The sequence below is a fragment of the Carettochelys insculpta genome, chromosome 11, assembly GCF_033958435.1.
Source record: "Carettochelys insculpta isolate YL-2023 chromosome 11, ASM3395843v1, whole genome shotgun sequence".
Classification (NCBI taxonomy): domain Eukaryota; kingdom Metazoa; phylum Chordata; order Testudines; family Carettochelyidae; genus Carettochelys; species Carettochelys insculpta.
In genome coordinates this window covers 50,733,926-50,753,171 of record NC_134147.1, presented here as the reverse complement: position 1 = coordinate 50,753,171, position 19,246 = coordinate 50,733,926, and the positions used below count along the sequence as shown (strand labels likewise).

Sequence of the window (19,246 nt, the reverse complement as noted above, 5' to 3'; positions counted from 1 at the left end):
AACTGAAAAGTCCCAGTCTCTCTAGCCTCTCCCCATATGGGACCCTTTCCAAGCCCCTAATCATCTTAGTCGCCCTTTTCTGAACCTTTTCTAATGCCAATATATAGTTTTTGAGGTGAGGAGACCACATCTGCACGCAGTACTCGAGATGTGGGCGTACCATAGTTTTATATAGGGGAAGTATGATCTCTTTTGTCTTATTATCGATCCCTTTTTTAATAATTCCTAACATCCTATTTGCCTTACTAACTGCCGCTGCACACTGCATGGATGTCTTCAGAGAACTATCCACTATAACTCCAAGATCCCTTTCCTGATCTGTCGTAGCTAAATTTGACCCCATCATGTAGTACGTGTAATTTGGGTTATTTTTTCCAACATGCATTACCTTACACTTACCCACATTAAATTTCATTTGCCATTTTGCTGCCCAATCACTCAGTTATGAATTTTGGAAGTAGTCTATGGGACAACAGAGCAAGACACCACATCTTAACAAAACAATTTATTTGACTGAACAAAATGTACAAGGTGCTCAAAGGAATGAGTTTTGTTGACATGAATCTGCAGATCCATCACAGATAAGCAACCTGCTTCTTCTATTGCTTAACTACTTTTTGCCAGACTTCTTGATGCCACCACCACCTGCCAAAGAAAGAAAACCCCTCAATATAGATGTCTGAAACCTATACACAAGTTTAGTCCCACGTGCCACTTTCTTCTTTTATTACTACTTCCACTCAATTCCCCATCTAAGAAACTTCATCTTAGCCACATTATTTGTATTTTACCTTTAAGTCAATGGTTTTCGCTTAAATTCAGGTGAATACTTTCTCAGTTTTCCCACCAAACACATACTTTATTTTGCATTACAAGCTTTCCACTGAATACCCAATTCCTGTAACATCAGTTACATACTTATTTGTTTCAGCAGGACTATGTATACAGAGACCTCTTGCATCCATTCAAGAAAATCCTCTATTTCTTCCCCTTTTATTAGAGGAAATTTCTTATTTTGCACACAAAACCTTGCTAACATAAAAATCTGTTTATTCACCTCTCCAGTGCTGATAACCACTGTGGGGTCACACAGGTGTAAGAGCAAAATTTGGCCAACTAAATCTGTAGGAAGTCAGAAAAATTTAAAAGGCTTTTCCAACAGCTTTTTCAAGCACAAGTTTTTGTCCTCTTCTCACCTCACATATGGGGAGGAAAGCGATACAGATTAACAAAAGTTCAGAAAGTTTCCTGATCAATTCCCAAAGCAAATGGGCCCCCCCCTCCCCCAAAATCAATGGCTCCACTCCTAAGTTAGGGACCCTGATGAGTAACCTTTTGACAGAAGGACAAACATTGTCCTATGACGAGGTAACAGGCTCTGTGGACATGGGGAAGTCAACGGATGTGATATACCTTGACTTCAGCAAAACGTCTGTTAAGGTCTCCCACAACATTCTTGACCATAAATTAAGGAAATATGGATTGGAGCCTAGGATTAGAAGATAGTCCAGAAAGCTGGCCAGATGGTCAGGTCCAAAGGGTAGTGGTCAATGGCTAAATATCTGGAGAGTGGTCATTTTCAAGCGGAGTGCTGCAAGGCTTGGTTCTGGGGCCAGTGTTGTTCACTATTTTTATTCATGACCTGGATGAGGGACTGGATTGCACCTTCAGCAAGTTTGTGGATGACACAAAACTAGGGGGAGAGGTAGATACGCTGGAGGGTAGAGAGAGAATCCAGAGTGACCTGGATAAACTGGAGGACTGGACCAAAAGAAATCTGATGTGGTTGAACAAGGAGAAGTGTAGAGTCCTGCACCTGGGGCAGAAGAATCCCAAGCACTGTTATAGGCTGGGGACTGACTGGCTCAGCAGCAGTACGACGGAAAGGGACCTAGGGGTTATGGTGGATGAAAGGCTGGATATAAGTAAACAGTGTGCCCTTGTAGCCAAGAAGGCTAATGGCATGCTAGGGTACATTAGGAGGAGCATTTTGAGCAGATCTAGAGAAGCGATTGTTCCCCTCTATTCGGCACCGGTGAGGCCACATCTGGAATACTGTGTCCAGTTTTGGGTCCCCCAGTATAAAAGGGATGTGGATGTACTGGAGCAGGTTCAGCGGAGGGCAACAAAAATGATTAGGGGGCTGGATCATAAGACATGTGAGGACAGGCTGAGGGATTTGGGCTTGTTTAGTTTACAGAAGAGAAGACTTAGGGGTGATTTAATAACAGCCCTCAACTTCCTGAATGGGAGCGCTAAAGAAGAGAGTGAGAAACTGTTCTCAGGGGTGTCGGATGGCAGAACAAGGAGTAATGGCCTGAAGCTGAAGAGGGAGAGGTGTAGGTTAGATATTAGGAAAAACTACTTCAACCACTAATCCAGAAAGGTGGTGAAGCACTGGAATGCGTTGCCTAAGCTGCGTCTACACGTGCACGCTACTTCGAAGTAGCAGCACCAACTTCGAAATAGCGCCCGTCGCGTCTACACGCGTCGGGCGCTATTTCGAAGTTAACTTCGACGTTAGGCGGCGAGACGTCGAAGTCGCTAACCTCATGAGGAGATAGGAATAGCGCCCTACTTCGACGTTGAACGTCGAAGTAGGGACTGTGTAGACGATCCGCGTCCCGCAACGTCGAAATTGCTGGGTCCTCCATGGCGGCCATCAGCTGGGGGGTTGAGAGATGCTCTCTCTCCAGCCCCTGCGGGGCTCTATGGTCACCGTGGGCAGCAGCCCTTAGCCCAGGGCTTCTGGCTGCTTCTGCGGCAGCTGGGGATCTATGCTGCAGGCACAGGGTCTGCAACCAGTTCTCAGCTCTGTGTATCTTGTGTTGTTTAGTGCAACTGTGTCTGGGAGGGGCCCTTTAAGGGAGCGGCTTGCTGTTGAGTCCGCCCTGTGACCCTGTCTGCAGCTGTGCCTGGCATCCCTATTTCGATGTGTGCTACTTTGACGTGTAGACGTTCCCTCGCTGCGCCTATTTCGATGTTGGGCTGAGCAACGTCGAAGTTGAACATCGACGTTGCTGGCCCTGGAGGACGTGTAGACGTTATTCATCGAAATAGACTATTTCGATGTCGCAACATCAAAATAAGCTATTTCGATGTTGGCTGCACGTGTAGACGTAGCCCTAGAGAGGTGGTGGATTCTTCATCCCTAGAGGTTTTTAAGTCCCGGCTTGACAAGGTCCTGGCTTGGATGACTTAGTGGGTGTTGATCCTGCTTGAAGCAGGGAGCTGGACTAGATGACCACCTGAGGTCCCTTCCAGCCCTATGATTTATGTGGCTCGAATAAGACTGCCTGATGAGTGCCCGCTGATCCCTCCTAATCAAAAAGGCATACTGTAGTAACTCAGTTTATGTGATGGCTGCATTCCCATGGACCCTCGTGTACCTCGAATTTTGCGTAAGTCAGGGGTTGGGGGGGGGGGGGGGCGGGGCGGGCAGGACATGGCTTTTTCCGCCAGTGGAACACATGTTCTGCAGCTGGGGAAGCAGCAGGAGCAACTTTTGAGAGGCGAGTCCTGGGGTTGGGGAGAGGGGAATCAGTTGGAGGGTTAAGCCTGGTGGTGGGTTGGGGCTGTGGGAGGGAAGGGAGTTAAGCCTGGGGTGGGTTAGGCCTGCGGGGGGGGCAGGGGGGGAGGTGGAATTGAGCCAGAGTGGCATGGGGGGCGGGGGGGGAGTTGACCTAGAGCTATGCAGGGGCCTGGGAGATGAGCCAGGGCCATGCTTGGGTGGTAAGCCAGAGAATGGGGGTCGGGGGGGGTTTGAGCCAGAGCTGCATATGGTGAGAGTTGAACTGGAGCCATGGGCAGGGGAGGGCGGTTGAGCTAGAACCACACACGGAGGTGAAGTTGAGCTGGAACTGTGCTCGGGTGGTGAGCCAGGCCATGGGGGGTGGGGGGCAGGTTTAACTGGGATGGGGGTTTGAGCCAGAGCCCCGCGCAGAGGTGGTGAGCTGGAGCAGTGTGTTGGGGGGTGGTTGAACTAGAGCCATGTGTGAGGTAGGATGATCTGGAGCCATGCTTGGGTGGTTACCCAGCTGTGGGGGGCTTGAACCAGGGCAGAGGGGTTGAACCAGAGCTGTGAATGGGGGGTTTGAGCCAGAGTCATATGCAGGAAGGTGGTTGAATGTGGGGGGAGAGGGGAGACAGGTGGGCAGGGTTGAGCTAGAACCCCACGCGGGGGTGGGGGGAAGGAGAGCCAGAGCCACAAGTGCAGGGGTTGAGCTGGATCCATGCTTGGGTGGTGAGCTGGGCCGCAGACGGTTTAACCATGGCTGGGAGGGTTGAGCCAAAGCTGCGCGTGAGAGTTGGTCAGCTGGAGCCAAAGCTGGGCATGGGGGTGAGCCAGAGCTGTGCATGGGTGGTAGGGGTTTGAATGGGGGCCATGCAGGGCTGGGGGGGGGGTTGAGCCGGCGCTGGGGAGAGCAAGATTTTGGGTTGCACCTAACTCATGTTAAATGCAACGCATTTCAAGGGTTTGCTGTACTTGAGGCTGTAGGAATACAGAACAGCAAATCTTCCCAGAGGAAAAGCTCCAGCTAGAGGACCTGATCAAGACCCTGCTGTACTAAGCACTGGGGCATGATCAGTGCTCATGTCACACTCCCTGTCAGTACTCAGCTGGGGCAAATGAAGCTAATGATCCAACCAACCGAGCAAATTAAACAACAAATTCCTGCTCATAGGCTCCCTGAGGCATATTGTGCCTAGGCCAAGACTAAACCATGTAAAAACATGAGAGACTAAGATCTTCAGGGCAGGGACTAGGTAAAGAGAAGATGTTTAAAATTAAAAAGGTCAAAATCAGTTTTTATATTTTAAAATTTGACACTCAATTTCCAATTATGATAGATTATGGTATGGTTCAGGTTTAAAGAGATAATTGGAGCTACACATCTCCTAGAACTGGAAGGGACCTTGGGAGGTCATCTAGTTCAGCCCCTTGCCCTCTTGGCAGGACTAACCACCATCTCTGACATCTATTTGCCCCAATCCCTAAATGGCCTCCTGAAGGACTGAATTCACAACCCCAGGGTTAGCAGGTCAATGCTCAAACCACTGAGCTATCCCTAACTCTCTCCCCTGGGTTTAACACAGGCTATTCTAATTGTGTATGTTACATAAATTTAAGCAGTACCTGCATATTGCTAAAGTCAAATCAATTAACTATTGGAAGTCACTGGTTAAGTATCCAGAACAAGAGCTGGTTGACATGCAAAGTTAGCTTCTGACAGCAGTAGCCACTTTCTGCAGATACAAGACGACTAATTTTCTCTCTTATTCATTTAGTTGAGTTCTATGACTAGGTAATTAAACTGACTCCACGTTAAGGAACTGTTTTTGGTCACCATGTCCTTTTGGATTTTGGAACTAACCTGAGGGATATGGTGGCCAAAAACAATCACTGAATCACTAACTATAGTGAAACTGTCCTATTGAACAATTTTAAGTGCAAAATACATTTGCTAACCTTTTTTCTTATGTAACCTGCACACTTAAAATAGTGTTTTATATTTTTATAATAAAACAGTGTTAGTGAGGTGCAGAAGTAGTGACCTTGTCAAAGGACACAATTATCAGAATGGACTCATTTGTGTCCATGCAGGCAGCCCACTAAATTCATTGAACCAAATGTAATAAGTATAGTTATACTGAATATGGTAAATCACTCCAAATATATTTAACAAATGGCAGTTTAAAATCATTCAGCAGCGCAATTAAAACTGTGATTAATTTCAATTATTTCTGATCACCAGACAGCCATAAATATCACCTAAGGAAGGGGTCAGCAAACTGCGGCTCCAGAGCTGCATGCAGCTCTTTAAGGAGCCACTGTGGCTCCAACCGCTGCTGCCATCTCCACTTGCAGCTCTGGTGGCTGCCTCCACTTAATGCCCACAGTTAAAAGGGAATTTAGCTTTTTTGTTTAAGCAATGGGAGCCTCCAGAGCCACAAGTGGAAATCAGCCGTGCCAGGGAGCCCCACAAAAAGGCAAGCAGGGCAGGGAGCTGCCTGTGTGCTCCACAATCAGGGGAACTCTATGGCTGCAGGGAGGTGGGGGGCTGGAGAGAAGGGAGGAATGGAGGCTGACATGACCAAGCCTGCCCTGCTGAGGAGGTGGCCAGGGGAAGCAGCAGGAGGGAGGTGGCAGTTGTGGAGGAGCAGAGGCAGCACACAGAGCTCCTTGTCTCAGGCAGGTAAATCCTAGGGATGAGAAGGTATTGGGGCTGATAGGGGTTAAGCCTGTGGAGGGGGTAAAGCTTGGAGACAGGAGGGCAGATTTTGGGGCTGAAGCTGGTAAAGCCTGGAGGTAACAACTTTCTAATTGGTACTAATCATTGTGTGTGCGCTGTTCTTAAAATAGGGGTTACAAAAAGTACAGTTTGCCATTATTAAGGACTGCCTCGTATTCACATGCATTGGGGCTCTTGAAGTATAGATGTAAATGAATTTGAAAAAATGGCTCTTGTTATTTCAGTTGCAGACCTCTGACCTAAAGTATAGGTCTTGTTATGTCAGTGTAACAAAAAAATGGAAGATAACGATAGGAAGAGTTAAAGAGTTAAGGCAAGCCAGTTACTGAGGGGGCCACTTACTAAGAGGGCCCTTCCCAGAAGCTTTAATCTTCATCTCCTCAAGTTTCTTCTGCTCTTCCTTCTGTTTTTGTTTGAAGACCAAATCTTCCTAAAGGAAAGTCAGTATTTGTTAGCATCTTCCTTCTGACCGCTGCATTGCGCTGACCAGGGTTTTGTGAAACTAGTACAGGCTGAACCTCTCTAATCCAGAGCCCTCGGAACTGGACCAACACCAGACCAGAGAATTTGCCAGACCAAAGGAAGTCAACATTATCTAGCCTATTACCAACACTTCCACTGCTTACTGGGCTCTTAGAAGATATTTAGGGGTAAAATGACAGCTAAATAACAGCACAGAATACTGAGAGTTAGGACTGGTGTCTGGAAACAAACTTTACAGGACCACAAGGAAACCTGGCCATACCCTTAAGTGGTCATCCAATTAATTAAAACAACGTCAGATTATGGATGTTGCAAAATGAGACAGAGTCCTAGATTAGAGAGGTTTAACCTGTAGATTTCAAGATAAGCAACTTGAAATAGTAAAATTCCAGAAAACAAAAAAAGACGTCTCCTCCCTCCAAACCTACAAATCTCTTAAAAGTTAAGCAAGATGGCCACAGAATCATACAAGTGTAAGTTTGAAAGGGATTTAGATAATCTAGTCCCCTCAGTTAAGGCAGGATTAAATAATAACTAGACCTGTGGTATCCAAACCATTAGCTACTAGGGGCTATTTGGCTAGCTCAGCATGACTAGTTGGGTTGAACACTAAATATTATTTTTAGAATAACACATTTATTTTGCTACAGCAGTAGCCACTACAATGGCTACTGCTTCAGAATTTGTTGGACACCAGGGATCTAGACTGGGGTCTGCAAACTGCGGTTCTGGAGCCACATGCAGTTTTTACTGACTTCTTTGTGGCTCCCAAAGCTATAATTAGAAAGGTTTAAAAAAAAAAACAAACCCCTCTTGATTATTTTCAATAAGCAGTTAACACCTAAAAACCCAAAAATGAACATCATCATAGCTAAATAGCAAACTATATGTGATCTTGAAACAATGGATAAATCCCCTAGCATCCCCCGGGGGGGGGGGGGGGTTTGGGGGTGAATGTCAGGAAGACAGTGGTACAAACACACAATGAGTGAGGGAATAAAATACATAAAAAGTTTGTCAAACTCTTGGAGTAAACACATATCACATTACAAATCATTGTGTGTGTTGTTCTTAAAATAGGGGTTACAAAAAAAGTATTCATTGCAGCTCTTGAATTATTGAGTTTTTTTACCAAATTGCAATAAATAGTTCTTGCTATTTTAGTTGCCAATGTCTGAACTAGACTATTCTAAGAAGCTTTGTCCTATTTTTAAAAATCTCCAACAACATTTCTTTGGCTTAACAATCCGACTTGAGAAGGGATGTAATATATTACTAGAGCGGTGGGTAACAGATATGGTGAGCGAGTCATTAACACTAATACAGTCCCTCTCCTCTCAGCACAAGTGGCAGAAGCGCTCCTGCCTCATGTCTACCTATAGCAGGGGTGGGGAACCCCTGGCCCACAGTCAGATTGCAGCTTGTCTGGGTCCTAACTCTAAGGCTCAGGGATCCCCTCCATAGCATCCAGCCCACAGAGGGATGGAGGGTGTGGAGCCTCATGGGACAGATCAGGCAAACCAGGGCTGGGGGACAGGTACAGGAAGTGACTTTGGGCTCCTCTGCGGCTCACTACTGTTCCCTCAGATGGGAGAAGTGGGGGAAGCAGCAGCAGCCTCAGCAGAACTGGCCAGAGGCTTCATACCACTGCTCTGATTGGCCAAAATTCTGGCCAGAGCAACAGAGGCTGGTGCCTGGAAGCAGATGGAGGGGACACAGAGCCATGCGTGTCCTGGGGTGAGCAGGTAAGCTGCATCCCCCGTACCCTTTAACCAGTCCTGCACCCCACTCCCATCCCCTTCCTGCACCATCCCTATCAGACCCCACGCCTCCAAATGTTCCACTCCTTCCCACCCAGACCCCATGCCCCTCTCTTGCACCCACTCCCACCCATACCCTGATCCTGACCCCCTCAAAATCTCACCCTCTTCCTCCCAGACCCCTCACCCCACACCCTCCTGAACCCTGTCTCCAACCTAGACCTACACACCCAGCATGATCCTGTACCCCCTTCAACCCAGATCCTCTACCCACCACTCATTTCTGCACACTCTCCAACTCAGACCTCCCCACCTCCAGCCCACTGGTGCCCCTCAACTCCTGCCTAGATTGCCCATCCCCAGCCAGCTCCTGCACCCTACCTCTCACACAGGCCACTTAGCCCTGGCCCCCATACACTGGGAACCACATCAGTGAGGGTTTTGTTCAGGTTTTTTTGCTTCTCACTTGTGTGGCCCATAGACTGATTTCTCTATGGGTCAGTGGCCCCTGACTGGAAAAATGTTGGCAGACCTTGACCTATATATTCACAAATCTGATGGCCAGAAGTGAGCCATTAAATTCATCATAAAATGCTATTCTTATTGGTGAAAATCTGGATTAAACATAGGAAGATACAATCAACAACAAATGCTTAATCCCCACTACAAAGTTAACTTGGTAAAACTACAACTTTTTTTAAACACCCTGAAGCAATGTAGTTATTACAACCTAACCACTGATGTGGACAGCATTACCACCTTCCAGGAAGAGGAAGTACCTACTCCAACAGGAAAGCTTCTGCGCTCAGTGTAGTTTCTTCTCTACATGCTACAGCAGCACACAGCTATCCAAATGGTCAAAACAAAAAGGCAGTCCAGCAGCACTTTAAAGACTGACAAAATAATTTATTAATGTTTTGATAGAATATAGACTAACATGGCTATCTCTCTGTTACTGTCCAAATGGTGTAAGAGTAGACAATCCTTAAGAGGTGCTACAAGGAGGAGATCTGGCAGACAAAAAATTTACAATCAAAACAAAAAAAGCAGTCAAGTAGCCCTTTAAAGTTAGTCTTTAAAGGGCTACTTGACTGCTTTTTTGTTTTGATAGTATATGGACTAGCATGGCTCCCTCTCTGCTACTATTAAAAAAAATGTACAGTTTGACATTTACAAGAAGGGCATCTGCTTAATGCTCTATGACAAGTCTCAGCACATTCCATTTGAAGACAGCCTCATTGTGAGCATTTTACTACTGCCACATAAGGTGAAGGGGCCATCTCTCCCCAGACCCTATTCCAAGGTCAGCAAAATCGGCTCCTGTTAGTTGGACCCACAGCTCACAGGAAAATAAGCTCAGCAGTGACTCCTACCTCGTCGAAGTCCTTTGCCTGTTTCTTCGGTTGTTTCAGGGGTTTCTTCTTACCACCTACATAAAGGGAAAGGAAACTGTGAGACATATAGCCTTATTTCCCCGGCCATTATAGGGAAGAGGAGGACGAAGAGGGAGCCGAGTACCACCACCCTCAAGGGAGGACGGGGAGGGAGAGGAAGGCGAAGAGAGGGCTCGCGCCCCACTGCCGCCACAGGGTTAGGAGGAATGCCCACCACGGGGAAGCAGGGGGATGGGCGGCCAGGAGAGGAGGGTGGTCACGAGGGGGCTCACGCCCCGCTGCCCTCGCGGCGGGGGGAAGGAGAGGGCGAAGACGGCGTTCGCGCCCCGCGCCCCACTCCCCTCAAGTGCGGAAGGAGCGTAACCCACTCCGGCGCACGCGACAGGCGGTAGCAAAACGACCATAAGGGCTGCTCTGGAACATAGGCCGCGCGCAACTTCCAGCCCCACTAAAGAGAAGCCTGCGGCGAAGGCGAAAAAAAAGGGGCGCTGGCTTCTCAAGCGATTCTTACCGTCTCTGCCCGACATACCGCCAATCTCTCTCAGCACCTTCGCAATCAGCTGCCCCGGAAGTACAAGTCTGCAGCCGGCTAACACTTTCGTCTGTCTCTAAATAGCTGCCGTAAGGTTTGGGGCCCTCCCGCTTCCGACTTCCCCCGTGGAGTGGTCAGCCCAGCGCGGACCTGAGCTCGTGCAGAGCGCGCGAGACCCCGAACAGGAGAGGGTGGGCTAAGCGGCGCGTGGAGACCTGAGAGCGATACCTCTAAAAGGCTGCGGCGGGGGGAGCACCTGGAGATCTGGGAGAGGCGCGGCTCGAGGGCGAGTAGGGCGGAAGTCTGGGGAGCACAGGGAGAATTGAGAGGAATTGTGGGTCCGGGGGCATAGGGGATAATTGGAGCTTCCACAGCCGGTATAGAAGGAAATTGGGGGTGGCACCTGGTGCGCGCAGAGGGAGAAATATGGGAGGAGGCATGGGAGACAGGAAAAGAAGGAATCGGTGGATGGCGTGGGGGAATGCAGAGGAAGAGTTGGAAGAAGTGTATACGAGATTAATTTCAATGGCCGGCATTATGCAGGAGTTAAGATGAGGTTGCCATGAATTCCATGGAGATTTTCTTGTTCATCTGAGCTTAGAAATTGTATAAATATCAAAACTTGCTTTTCTTTGAATTCTTTTTTAGGGTGAGCCTAAGGTTTTGCCTTCTTCTTAAAAAGTATTTTTAAGGTTTCAGAGTTGAAATTTATAATTCAATGTTGAAAAAGTTAATTTATATAACGGTTTTATGTAAAATGTAAAACAGTCCTATTTAACCTAACACATGAAGACAAGCAACATGCACAAGTGCTTATATACAAAGGTAGAAGGGGTTGATCCTGCCTGAAGCAGGGGGCTGGACTAGATGGCCTCCTGAGGTCCCTTCCAGCCCTGTGATTCTGTGGAATTTAAAGATGGCCGAAATGAGAGTAGTGATATCAAAGACATCTCCGCGAAATGATGATGATCAAAATGCTGATATTCTCTAGTTTGCAAAGGCAGTATGAATTGCAGCCTGTGATGTGAATGGCTTGCAATATCTCATGACTGAACATTCCAATACTTAAATAAGCGCATGATCTTTTGTAGTTATTACAAATGTGTGTGTGTTGGCTGGGAGCTAGTTTTTTCCTAGAAGCTGTAGGAGCCATCTCCTGTCAGGGACTCTGATACCCTGATGGAGAAGATGGTGCCCCAGGGTGATACATTGGCCATGCATAGGTGGTCACAGGTGCCCCATTGTGTTCCCCCACACCTCTCCCCTGGGGAGGGGCAGCCTGAGAGCAGCATGAGCTTCCTAGCTCATACTGTTCTCGGGCCATACCACTCTGGAGGGGAGCAGGGACCGCATCTGCCCTTATGGGAAGAGGTATGTCACTTCACAGGAAGAGGCAGCTGTCAATGGAGCAGGGAGAGGGCCATGCAATGGCGGGGCAGGGGCAGGGGCAGGGGCAGGAGGAGCATGTGCAGAGCATGGACAGATAGAGGGTGGAGGAGGTGGGGAAGGGGCATATGGCTGGTGGACCTCTCTGTCCCCCCAGGCCTCCCCCCCTGAATCTCCACACTAGTCATCTCTGATAGTCAGGTAGTCAGAAGCAAAAGGGAAACTCATTTGCCCATCTATCTGGAAGAAAAGGAATGTTACCTCTTTAGCGCTCTCTAATGGGAATGCAAGGAGAGTGGGGATGGGTAGGAAGGACAGGAAAATGTTGGAAGCAAGCTTTTGTGCTATAGTAATTCAAATAAAATTTGTGTATTTTAGATAAGGGTGGTCTTTTAAAGAATTTGTTGGAAAAACTGTATGCCAGAAGATCCAAACCTTTAAGGCTAAAGCTGAATACTCAGATTGTTGATCTAAATATCAATAGAAGGATTTTTTGGAAATGTGATTTTTATAAATTTTCAGCAATAAACTGAGGGACTTGTTAAAGCAAATTTTAAAGGTGGGTAGGGCGCCTGCATCTTGCCTGGAGCTGGCCCTTCGCAGGGTGACCATCCATCCCATTTTGGTTGGGACAGTCTTGTATTTCAGGCATCAGGAAGGCATCCTGACTAATTTTAACAAAAGGGCTAATTGTCCTGTATTCACTACTCCTGCAGAGCTGCCCTTACCTCTCGTCAGTGCAGTTATGGCTGCAAGTACCAGGTGCTGACTGGAGAGCACACGTAGCATGTACTGAGCTGCCAAGTGTGCAGGCAGCAGCAGGAGAGGGAGCCAGCAGGGGCCGTGCCATAGGGTAGAGCAGGCTATGTTGGGGCAGGGGATGGGGGTAGTGCGTGTTCTCACAGTCCTTTTTTCTGCCTCTCCAGCCAAGGAGACCCTCTCCCACTCCCAAGACAGGGCTTGCCGCCCTGTTCCTGGCTCCTTGTGGCTTTGGGCCCTGTTACTGGCCCCCTTCTCTGCCAGGCTGCATTCCTGGTACTCCATGGGTGGACACCTGGCCCCATAGCCAGGGAGGATCCCCCACAGTCCTGCAGGCTATGGCCTTCATCCCTGGGGTCCCCTGCCCCCATTGGAAAGCTGTATCTCCAATGCCCTGGGCCATCATTGCAAGGCAGGATCCCGCCTGTCTAGTGCCCCACTGCAGGGCAGTCGCTGGAAATTGCAGGACTTAATCCTGCATTCTGCATGTTCTCCCTGTGGAGAAGCCTCTTGAGCCCATGGGGCAGAGTCAGGGCCAGATTAACCTCCTGTGGGCCTGGAGCCCAAACATTGATATGGGCCTTTATGGGGGCACTGCAGCATGGCACAGGACTGAGAGGTGGGCCCTTTTACTTGTAAATATATATTTTTATTTTTTTCTTATTATGAGTTATAAAAATGTAGTATGTCTTTTTAATGGGTGCTCAGTACACAATGCTCTTTTGAATGTTTGTATGGCATAGGTCTAAATGACTTCCATTGAACTCGCTGAACACCGAGCAATTTTACCAGGTGTGCCATATTTGGCATTGGGAAATAGGGTAACCCTACCCTTGAGGCACCCCCTCCAACCTCAGCAGGGGTGCGAGCCAAGTGATTAAGCCCTGCTGGCTTGTTCTGTTGCAGAGAGGGTGAGCCCAGAGCCTCACAGACATAGTCTCTGAAGGGTAGGGTTTTAGTCTGCAGCTTCACAAATAACAAGCAATCCTGTAGCACCTGAAAGACTAACAAACTTATTAGGTCAGGAGCTTTTGTGGTTAAGACCCACTGATTCAGATTCTCCTGGTATTGCCATTTTGTATGAGGAAGAGTGTACAATAAACTCTTTCATATCTGGCAGCCCAAGAACTAGGAGGTTGTCAGATATTCAAATATTCTGGATAATAGAGAGGTATACCTGGCAATGCATAACGCTAAAGAAAAACAAGGTTAGATATTAACAAACAAACAAAAATGTATGCAGAGTAGTTTACCAACCACAGTAGTGTTATACATTGTAAACTTATACTGTATTTGCTGTATTTACTTGTATTTACTTTCACTATGCTGTTCTTATAGAAAAAATAACTAAAATGTATTTATGCTTAAAATGCCAGTTATTTGAGAGTTCTGGATAATAGAATGCTGGCTATGAAAGAATTTACTATATATAGTTCTAGCCTATTTCAGAAAGAAACTCTTTCTGTGCAGGCACTACTAGCTACTGTGATGATCTTGGTGGTTCATGTGTAGGTTTTAGTTTTCCAGATATTCGCAGGTGGAGAAATTGAGTTCAACACTACATTTTGACTCTTTTGTTTTGTCCTCTGTCCTTGTGCATTTTTCTTTCCCCATCTTAGTACGTAATTTTTCAAGGGTGTGTATGTGCTTTCTACTTTGTGGTGATTGCTATTGCTATCAACTCTGCTTAAGTCCATTACTCAAGATCCCTTAAGTCGGGGTCTGCAACCGAAACAGCAAGAAGAGCCATTTTTTTCAAATTCAATTACAAAGTCAACACTTCAAGAGCCACAGTGCATGTGAATAAGAGACAGTCCTTAAGTAATGTCAAACCGTACCTTTTGTCACTCCTATTTTAAGAACAGCGTGCGCAACACAATGATTTGTACCAGTTAGAAAGTTGTAACTTGCATCTCCAGCCTTAACTCACCTCAGCCACAAAATCCACCCTCTGTTCTCAAGCTTTATGCCCTGTCTCCAGGCTCAACCCCTGTCAAACCCAAACTCCCCTCCCCCCAGGATTAGCTCACCTCAGCACGCGCAGCTTCTCCATGTCAGCTACAGCCACCACCACCATTCCCCTGCTGCTTCCCTCTGCCTGTCTCCTTGGCTGGCTGCAGGGCTCCAGCAGGGGCAGACTCAGCCACCCCTCCCCCCAGCTCTCCTGCTTACTTCCCCAACATGGAGCACCGACTTAAACAAACAAACCAAAAAAACCCCAAAACCTAAATTCAGTTGGCTTACTGGTGGGCAACTTAATTTATTTTTTTTGTTTAAGCAGTGGCAACCTCCAGAGCTATAAGAGGAATTAGTGGTGACAGCGCTCAGAGCCACAGATGGATCCTTAAAGAGCCACACGCAGCTCTGGAGCCACAGGTTGCTGACCCCTGCCTTAAGTGAATTAGTAACCAGGAGGCATGAGGAGAATATTTGAGTACCAGACTTGTCACACGTGCGTATTTTGATCAAAACCGTAGAAGATATCCCAATGCAGTTTAGGTAATTAGTGGTTGTGGAGTCATCAGTGGTGTTAATTTCTTGATTTTTAACAAGCATGTGGGTATGTCTTTACTTCCTTAAGTACATTAGATGTTAGCGTTGGGCATTATTATTTTGTTCTTTTAATTTGGTAACTCTTCTTTGCTTCTTTATCCTTGCAGTGGTTTTATTCAGTGATTTGAATTCAAGATTTAGATCCCATGAGGCATAATGGTACCATATCCTCAGTGTTATGGCTTGCAGTATTGCCATTTGTTTATACCAAGGAGCCAAAGAATGAATTTACATATAGTGAGGACTTTCTGCTCACCAGGGCCTAAGGGGCCTGAGACTAAGACTGCAACAAAAATGGTCATTGTATTTTTTCATCGGATGACAAATTTAGGAAAAATTTTGGGAAGAAACTCCCTCAAAAGAATCTCCACAACAGCCAAAAGTTGGTGGGATAGATATGAAGAGTTTGTTGGTCTTAATGAAGTTCGAGACGCCCAAGGAAAAGTGACAGAGGTAATCCTTTGCATTAACATACAGAGACAATGCAGAAGGTTGCAAATGATAAGCTGTCATGTTAAAACGTAAGTTATTGCTTTGAAATACAGAGGAAAACAGTGAAACTTCTCTGGGGCACCGAGGATTGTGATGTATCTCACCAGCATCTCCTATTAGCATGATGAAGTCTCCTCTGTGGTTCAGTTCCCCAATACCACCAACCTGTGATTACACAAACATTGCCTTCCAGGACTCAGCAGGCCTGTTGTCTCTATACAAGTTAGTCGTAGATACTTGGTAGCCTCCGAGTTCTCCACATGGATCCCTCTGGAGTGCCCAGCCCAATTCCCCTGGATGCTTCCAGAATTAATAGATCACTACTCCCAAAGCCACAGGACAGGCCAACTTACTAGTAATTTCATGATTCTGCTCAAAACATAGCCCTTAAAACATCTTTTTAATAAGAACAAAATGTTTATTTAACAACAAAGAAAGATTCATGTAATAGCAAGTAGAATGAAATATTGGAAATGAAGGATTACATATAAAACAACATTTATAACATTCATTCTGGAATTTACTAATGTCCACCGGTGTTTTTCAGCCAGGTGACTGTGATTCTGCTCCGTCATGCTCTATCTTTCCCCTTCAGTAAGAGATACTGAGTGTAGCTCTGTACCTATGGGCTCAGGGTGATAGCTGAGTTAGTCTGTATCTGCAAAAACAATGAGGAATCTTATGCACCTTACAGACAAAGGCTAAGGCTCATTACAGTTTCTATTTCGTGATAGATTTGTGTCCCAAAATAGAAACCGCACAGCCAAACACTATGAAACAAGGGTTACCAGGAAGTTTGAAATAGCCCCTTATTTCAAATCCCTGTGCAGTGTTGCCTGCTCTGGGTTCAAAATAAGGTAGGTCAAAATAACTTAGCAATTTGCACATTGCAAATTGTATAAGTTATTTCGAGCTACCTAGCCTAAAATTTATTTGGGTATAAGTTTTTGTGGGTAAAACCCACGGCATCTAATGAAGTAGATTTTACCCACAAAAGCTTATGGTTAAATAAGCCTGTTAGTTGTTAAGGTGCCACAAGACTCCTAGTTAACTGTAATTGTAAGGACAGATGTCATCGTTCAAAAATCCTTTATCATCACCTGAAAACAGGACTTCCTGCTGGTTTATTTCTTCTGTAAACTCAGTCTCAATCTTGAACCTTTCAGTACTCAGTTTACATGTAATCAGACCAACAACTAAATATCTCTTATCTGAAGAAACCTGTTTTCTCTCCTTCTGATGACCAAACCAAAGTCAGACATTTAAAAGTATAGTTTTCAATGTGTATACATAGCTCTTAACTTCATAATAAGTGTGAAACTACATGTTGAGTGTGACAAAAGCTTTCAGGAAAATCTCATATGAGGCTCTTTGTTGAACTAGTATGTAGATGCCAGAGGTAAGGGATCACTGTAAACTTTATACACTGATGTGCCCTACGCCAGTTGGCGCTGAGATGCCATGGTCACAAAGACTGCGGATACTCTGTTCGCCAGTAGAAATGACCTCCTTCACTGAATCTCTGAAAAAGAGCAACTGTGCATGTTCTCTGCTGGAAATTAACTTACAAATTAATATTATTATGAACATGTTCAAGCCTAGCACCTTGTCTTCAGAACTTCGTAACTGAGAAATCTCCCTTCTTCAAATTCACATCCATATAAGTCAGCAATTGAGACCTACTCTGTGACAAATGTAAACCTGTCTGCGTTCTCCTCTTTTCAGGCTGAAAAAGTGTTTATGGTAGCCCGAGGGATCGTACGAAGTGCTCGTGAGAATGTAGAAGCTCAGCAAATCAAACTGAAGGAAGTCCGAGATCGTTTGGATCGAGTGTCCCGGGAAGACACACAGTACTTAGAACTGGCTACTCTGGAACACAGATTGCTGCAGGTAGAGGATAGTTCAGACCTGGAGCTTGGCAACAGGGGGGAGGGGTCTTTTGTTTTACCTCTACTGATTACTGTAAATAGCCAGTCCTATTTCAAAAACTGAAGCCTAAATTAATCCCTGGTCCCATGGATTTTAATGACATTCTACCAGGGATGAGTTTGATACGCAACACATTAGAAAAGTGGGGGTTTACAGTTAAGAGTTAGAGAGTGCTGGTAAAACTGCGGAAGAAAATCCAAGATTAAGAGAGCAAAGAGAATAAATTGTGTTCAGAGACAGCAGTAGTTGGGACAGTGGTTCCTGTAAATCTAGAATTCAAAAACAAATTCTACAATAGAATACATTTTTAAGGGCAGAATTTGGTTGATGAACAGCTAATCTGTTTGACAGGGCTGGCCGTAGGTGAAATAATATGCACATGGCCTCATGCACCTTCCTTTACACTTATGTAGTCTGTTACCAATACCCCCTACCTAATTGCAGAATTCCTTATCCTTACTAAAAGTCACGCACATTAAAAAATAAGTGGCACTCCTACTTGGGTAAGAATGCCAGTAGATGTGGCTGATATGCCGTTTTGCAAGTGATGATGTGAGAAGGGCTTCCACTACTTCTGGCATCAGGCCTCAATAGGACAAGAGACGGACTTAAGGGTAGTACTGTATGTGGTGGATCAGGTCAGCATGGCTGCACCTACACTACACAGTTATTTCAAAATAATACCCATTATTTCAAAATAACTATACACGTGCTATTTTGAAATATATTTCAAATAGCGGACACATTATTTTGCAATCGGTAAATGTGATTGCAGGAGGAATAACACCTATTTCAAAATAGGTGCTGTTAAGACACAGAATAGTGCTATTTCGAAATAAGCCCTAATGGCATACAGTGGCACTATTTTGAAATAGCACTATGTGCCTGGAAACGCTATTTCAAAATACATTTTGTGCTTAGCTGTGTTATTTCAAAATAAGGTATTTTGAAATAGCTGTTTCGAAATATCTTATTTTGAAATAACTCTGTAGTATAGATGTAGCGTATGTTGTAAGACCTTTGGAAGAACAGGGTGCCAAGTATCTGCATACATTACTTAGGGCCAAAGCTGTGTCCACTCCCTCAGTCAGAGGTCTGCAACTAAAATAGTGAGAAGGGCCAGTTTTTCAAATTCAGTTACAAAATCAATACATCAAGAGCCGCAATGCACTTGAATATGAGATGATCCTTTAACAGATAACATCAAACAGTACTTTTTGTAACCCCTGTTTTAAGAACAGCACACACAATGATTTGTACCAGTTCAAAAGTTGTTACCCCATCTCCAGGTTTTGCCCACCTCGGACCCCAAATCCATTCCCTATCTCTGAGCTGTAAACTCCATCTTACCCCCGCCACCAGGCTTAACCTCTGTCAGCCCCAAATCACTCCCTCATCCCTAGGTTTAACCCACCTCAGCTTCTCTGCCCCAACCTGCCCACAAAATCCAGATCTTACTTGCCTACCTTCTGATCTCCCCCAACACATGCTCTGGGTCCCCCTGCCCTCCCTCCCCCTGCACTCACTCTGGGTCCCCCCAAACTTCTCAGGCCAGAAACTGATTGCAACTTTCCCAGCAGCTCCCCACCTAGTGGTGGCAGTGCCAGCTCACCAGGTTGCTGAGCCAGATCCTGGGGAGCTGACCTTGCACCACTGGACACAGCACCGGTCTCCGGCCGCTGCTGCGGAGTGAGGAGGGGCTGG

The 19,246-nt window shown here is 46.1% G+C and overlaps 1 protein-coding gene and 1 long non-coding RNA gene across 9 annotated transcripts in view; one reads left to right on the top strand and one right to left on the bottom strand.

The window, feature by feature from the left end:
* Window positions 1-492: 492 nt before the first annotated feature.
* LOC142019250 (uncharacterized) lies at window positions 493-10,494 on the bottom strand. Its single transcript, XR_012647029.1, has 4 exons — window positions 10,403-10,494; window positions 9,871-9,926; window positions 6,597-6,684; window positions 493-645 (listed from the first exon to the last, which is right to left on the bottom strand). It is a non-coding gene; the product is annotated as an uncharacterized LOC142019250 (long non-coding RNA).
* The window catches only part of CCDC51 (coiled-coil domain containing 51), a 41,088-nt gene continuing 32,217 nt past the window's right edge, over window positions 10,376-19,246 (top strand). The window contains exons 1-5 of one of the 8 annotated variants that reach the window (XM_075005862.1): window positions 10,557-10,614; window positions 12,736-13,187; window positions 14,847-15,020; window positions 15,229-15,574; window positions 17,339-17,503. In XM_075005862.1, coding sequence (XP_074861963.1) covers window positions 15,278-15,574; window positions 17,339-17,503 — 462 coding nt within the window. In that variant the 5' untranslated portion in view covers window positions 10,557-10,614; window positions 12,736-13,187; window positions 14,847-15,020; window positions 15,229-15,277. Of the gene's footprint in view, window positions 10,615-10,797; window positions 11,073-12,735; window positions 13,188-14,846; window positions 15,068-15,228; window positions 15,575-17,338; window positions 17,504-19,246 lie in introns of those variants that run through there. The other 7 variants (XM_075005865.1, XM_075005863.1, XM_075005861.1 and 4 more) reach the window with 7 other exon arrangements.